The sequence below is a fragment of the Alligator sinensis genome, unplaced genomic scaffold (assembly GCF_000455745.1).
Source record: "Alligator sinensis unplaced genomic scaffold, ASM45574v1 scaffold1841_1, whole genome shotgun sequence".
NCBI classification, from domain to species: Eukaryota; Metazoa; Chordata; order Crocodylia; family Alligatoridae; genus Alligator; species Alligator sinensis.
This window is the reverse complement of record NW_005843034.1, coordinates 284,714-290,629: the sequence shown is the minus strand read 5'-3', so window position 1 is coordinate 290,629 and position 5,916 is coordinate 284,714. Positions and strand designations below refer to the sequence as shown.

Below are 5,916 nucleotides of genomic sequence, written 5' to 3'. Positions count from 1 at the left end.
CCCCTGCCACCACCACGTTGGCCCAGGCCCACTGCTCCCCCCTCCACATCAGGAGGGAGAAGCATGAGAGAAAGAGGGGGAGAGGCCAGCAGCACTTCTGTATTCGCCACCTGCAGGGAGCGGGCGGGGGGGGGCAGGCTCCCCCACGCCCCCCCAACCCCACTCCCCCCATGCTGCCACTGCCACCTCCCAGAAGCAAGGGGGACTGACCTCACCCACCCCCCGTTCCGTCTGCTTCATTGCTACCACCTCCAGGAAGCAGGGCAGGGAGAGCACAGCTGGCCTTGCCTCCTCCTCTCACCCCCCACTCCATCCCCTGTGTCCCTACCATCCTGTCCAAATGCTGTATTCGCAGTCTGATTGGTTGCTTCTGTCAGCCAATCAAAGTGCGAATAAAGTGTTATGGACAGACAGACAGACAGACAGTCAGACAGACAGATTACAGCTTTTACAATATTAAAATAATATCTGGCCTTAGTAAACATTGCTAAGTTGTCTGTGTCTTCTTATGGTTCTGTGCAAGACAATAAATGATGGACTAGCCATTTGTTGAAAATGGTTTAATATTTTTAATACAATTGTTTTATTAAGATTTCAAAAGTGGGCTAAGTAAGCCAACTTTAATGGCTACAGTTGCAGGAGTGCCCTCATCAGCCTCCTCCCATGAGAGATGATGCTGCTGCTACAGGCGGAGGTGTTAGCACAGGCAGCAGCCATGAATTTAATCCTCTTGCCTGCCCCCAGAGCCTCTTTTCTTACCACAGAATTAAGAGTTTCATGTCCTCACTTGACACACAAATCAGCAGCAGCTACTGTGTTAACCCCATAGCTGTTGACAAACACTACCCCCAACTGGCCCAAGGCACAAACCCTATCAGGTATGCCTCTGGACATCATCATCATCACCTCGAAGAACCACAGTTATATTGCGAGCCCCTCATCTTACATTCACATACCAGGAAACCTCATTAAATACATTTTCTATATCATTAAACTGCTGCCAAAGCAGCATGTTCAGTTATGGAAACCAACTATGAAGCTGATTAACTGCAGCCAACACTGAGCATAACTATAAAATACATGGTTTATACTGAGCAAACATGCTGATGATGGGAAACTTTTTTTGGGGGGGGGCCCTTAAAAAAAAAGGGTGGGTGTTCCCTCTCCCTGCAATGAACTGGCACCAGGCCTGGAGGTACTGGAATACCAGGCCAGCACACCAAGGGCCAAAGCTAGCCCTAACACCCTCTCTTCAGTGCTAAAAATGCTTGATCTTAGCCAAAAGGCTGAGATGCTGCTGGGAACCTACCACATTTTGAGGTTTTTTTTCTTTTTATTTCAAAGGTTAAATTGGTTCCAAATTTTACTGGGCAAGGCCCAATAGTCAATTTCCAAATTTTGACTGAGCAGAACTCCATCATGCAAGTCTGTGTGGCTCAACCATCAGTCAAGTATCTTTCCCAGAGTCATCAGTCCAGGGCTTCAGATACTTCCCAAATCTATGGCAGACATCCTATGTGCAAGCCCAGGGCCCCTGAGGTTCAGATGTCCACTAGTCTTGTTTGCTCTTAGCAAAAAAGCCAGGGAGCAAGCCAAGGGGAAAGCAAGAAAGCACCCAAAATTGCCACAAAATCGTGCAGTTGAGTTTGAGGAAACTCAGAGGAGTCAGCATGCCTGGAGTGCAGAGGGTAGGCCTGGAAAAACCACCACAGTGATCATGAGATTTCCTTTACCACAAAAACAGGTTAATGCAGGCCATCTCAATAAGATACATGGTAATGCCAATTAAGAACAGTCCCCCTCAGCACCGAGTCAGGTGAGCCACTACACTGCATACATTTCAATTTCTTCAATTCTTTTCACTCCCACAGCTGAGCTATGCCTTTCTTTCCCATTTCCAACAAGTCCCGTCTCTTCACCAGCCTTAAATGTCTAGCAAACATTACCAAATAGGGCCCCAAAAAGTTCACTCAGAACCCCTCACTCAGCCTGTCACATATGATTAGTGTGGCCCCACCCCCCATGAGGTGAAGCCAGACCACGTTGCCTTGTGCCTCATCTGCATATAATTTTTTGGAGCATCTCAGAACTCACGACAAGGACACCTGGTTACAATCGAGTGGGGACTAATTAATTAGCACATGGATCCTTTGTGGGGGCCAGCGAGGTATCTGGAGTATACACATACTGAGCAGTGCTGAGCTGTGGAATCACCATGGCTCGAAATGCTATCGACTGTTGGGGCGCAGCCCAACGAATTATATGGTAAATCATGAGTCTTTTGGGCTTTGGACAAACATCGTGCATAGTTTGTACTACAAGGTGACAAAAGAAGATAACTGAGAGAAGATGGAGGATACATGGAAAAGAAAAGACTGGCACAAACTGTTCAGAAATGAGGCCCCCCAGAAAATACATCAACAACGATGGAGAGGACAATGATACAACGGATAGCAACAAAGACGGGGTGAGTCATGAGCACAGTGTGGACTAAGGACTGGGGAGGGAAATGGAGGGATAGTGGGAGGTGGATGGAGGAGGGGATGGTAGACAGAATGGACGTGGCTTCCTGTTATTGTAAGAGTTCAAGAAAATGGCAACAGGAGTGCAGAAACATGGGAGCTCAGTCTGGTTACTGTAACGGAGATGATGATGCAACTGTAGAGGTGTGCTTTAGACTGTCAAGTGAATCATATCGGTCACGAGACAGGTCCATGAAAGTATAGGTCTTATATATTTATATTATACATACATGCATTTATGTGTGTTTAAAAAAAAAAAAAAAAGGGTGTGTCTGTGTGTGTATATTTTTTTTGAAAAAAAGAAGTTTGTATTATATATATCTCTTCTCTGCCTTCTAGCTAAGATCAAGGAAGACAGGGGGCATCTGGACCCCAAAGCCTCCAGGCCTAACACTTGCACATAGGATGCCAGCCTGGATTTGGGGAGTATTTGAAACCCCAGACCAACGGGTCTGGAAGGCGGGATACTTGCCCAGTGGTAGAGCCACACAGCCTTCATGACTGAGCTCTGCTCAGTCAAATTTTGAAACTTGACTATTGGGCATTGCCCAACTAAATTTGGAACTGGTTTGGCCTTGATAAAGGTTAAAAAAAAAAAAGTTTGTACTACGTATAAATATAAATAGGGGCCAAAGTGCTCCTTAAAAGTGTGCTTATGGAGTATCTGTGCTAAAACATGCAGAAGTTTCAAGAAGGTAATATACATTAATTCTGGATGAACTAAATCTGTGGATACTATATGCAACTTACTACAGGTATATTTACTTTCAAGGTCAATATTTTCAAATTTGTTTTTCACTTCCACATTCTCAGGGAGAGAAGGATCTGACAGTAAGTGGGGGGAGGGGCTGCCAGGGGAAGAAGCTGAGAAGAGGTAGAAAGTTGGGAGGAGGGAGAGGGCAAGGGAGCTACATGACTCCCTAGATTTATTTTCCCAGCTGTAGCAATGGGAGGGAGACAAATTCAAGGCAAACCTCCAGTAATTAGATTCTATACTTGGAAAATTATAATAAATTTATAAATTTTCCATATATAGAATCTAATTTTTTGAGAGGTATCATCTTTGTATTTGAGTAAATATAGTAACTTTTCCTACTTCTCTGAACATGCGTCAGTGCCAAGCAAAATCCCCACAGAACAGTAAGAATAAGAGTTCCAGTTTCATCAGTTGAACATCATTTATAATAACTAATCCTCAAATTTAGCATTTGATACAGCAACTAAATCCAAAGGCACAGGGTTTATTCAGATCAGATTACTCCCTCTTGCCAACTTGCAATGTGTGTGAAGCATTGTCACATGAACATTGCTGAAGTGAGCTTTATCGTTCTATAGCAGTGTTTCTCAACCTGTGGGTCATGACCCAAAAATGGGTCGCAAGAATATATGAAAGGGTCATGAACAAACTTTAAAAATGGATCAACAAACTTTATAAATGGATTCTTCTTTAAAGGAGAAAAACATGGAAAACCGTGGCTTTTCCCTTGCAGGCTGGCAAAGTTCCAGCCTATGAGGGGCTGCTTGGGGTCCCCCTTAACCCACAAATACCCCCCTGTCCCAAACATCCACCCCCTACCCCACACACTGGGGGGCTGGCCATTGATGTTTACAAATGGGTCCTGGTACAAAAAGGGTTCAGAACCACTGTTCTATAGCACAGGTACAGCAGCTAAAAAGTAACACAGAATGATGCATGATGTGAGCTATTTCAACACTCTCTAAGATGAGATAAAGTAACTGCAAACACCTGGCTACAGCCAGGGGATGAAGATGGAAGAAAAACAACAGACTATATGGTTTAGTTCTTTTAATGTAATAACAGAGTTCTGTGTTTTCAAAAGATCTTTTCCACAGAAGACAGTTGATGAATTGGTTGAAAGTGAAATTCTGAATCAACTTGAGTATGAATGTTGGATAAGGTCCACCAACACTTTGTCCCATTCATTTAAAGAGAGGGTCTTATGACAGTACACTGTACCTCCCAAGGCATCCCAGAAGTGGGCAGCCCTGAGGATCATCTCATAATGACAGCTGTGTCCATTTACCTTGTAGCATGTCCAATGCTTCCATAGCTGCCAAAGTACTGCTCTGGCAAGCATCTGTCCTCCTCTACAATTTACTTCCACTTTCTCTGGCTTCCTGAGAAGGAAGTTATGCTCTCCCACAGAGCCTGACAATTTGCCACCTGTAGCTGCAGTAAGACTAATTCACTGTCTTGACACGTGAGCAGATCCATCTTCCAGGATGCACTGTCCTTAGGCATGTCCTTTCAGAGACTTGAATTTTTTTTAGCATCACTGAAACTACCAACAACCCATAATTTAGTGAGTACTGAAGTGCTTGAATTTTTCCAAGCATATTGGATAGCATTTCCCCATCCTTTCAGAGGTCAACTGAATGCAGAACAGGGTTTGCCAAAGGGCTGTGGCCAGTTCTTTTATATACTCACATATCGGAAAAGCAAATCCTGCTTTTTGTGGTTGAGTCTGCCCTGGCAGTAATTATCATTTGGTTCATCTTGCTGTAAGGCAGGGAGAGTGGAGGAACGTACAAGAAAATATAATGGGAGTGGATTTTTATTTCTTTTGAACATCCAAATTAAAAGAATTAACAAATAAGGAAAGTGAAGAATTACTAACAAAAATTACATTTGGATGGAAAGATGTGTGAAACAGTCACAGCTACTCCATTCTTTAGAGCATTGGCACAAGAGTGCAAGGCAGCATAAAGAGCATGTGAGGCTCTGATGGACAGTGCTAAAAAAAATCCAATCTCATAAGGCACACACACACATACAACAAGACCCACACAGATACATATGCAAAGAGCATCACCAATTTTAAAATCAATTTATTTATTGACATAGCATGGATTAGCCACAAAAAACATTATGAATAAAGGTTGGCACTATAAGCCCACTTTAGAAATCTTAATAAATAAAATAATTGTAATAGAAGTAACTAGACCATTTTCAACAAATAATTTAAGTCAATATACAAAATCTAAAGTGTTTTGATAAAACATACCTTTCTTTACTGCCAATATCATCATCATTCTTTAAATACATAGAGAAATCAATCACACCAACCTAGAGAGAATAAAATGTATTCATATTTTAGAAAAATCAGAGTATTATTGAACAACTAAATATTTTTAAAAGGAATATAACATTAACTATCAAAATCAGATTCTCTAAGAGTGATCTAGTCCAGGCACATTTTTTGGGGGTGTGTAAATCTGAATGCTAACATTTTTTACTTTGCATTTAAGATGTTTTTGTAAAGCTAAGATACACAACCAATTTAAAATCAAGCTACCTTAGAAGCAAAATGAAAATACGCAAAAAACCTTTTCAGTTCTTGGAAGAGAAGTCTTCTTGCATTTAACTGAGTTC

General features: G+C 42.4%; 1 protein-coding gene across 8 annotated transcripts in view; it reads right to left on the bottom strand.

Annotated features, from left to right (window-relative positions):
* RUFY2 (RUN and FYVE domain containing 2) overlaps positions 1 to 5,916 on the bottom strand; it is a 68,470-nt gene that overhangs the window by 55,161 nt on the left and 7,393 nt on the right. For all 8 annotated transcript variants that reach the window (XR_003092048.1, XR_003092047.1, XM_025193232.1 and 5 more), the window contains exon 5: positions 5,549 to 5,610. Coding sequence is in view for 6 of the 8 variants with exons in the window: in XM_025193232.1 (XP_025049017.1) it covers positions 5,549 to 5,610 (62 nt within the window). In the remaining 2 variants the exon portion in view is untranslated. The remainder of the gene's footprint in view (positions 1 to 5,548; positions 5,611 to 5,916) is intronic.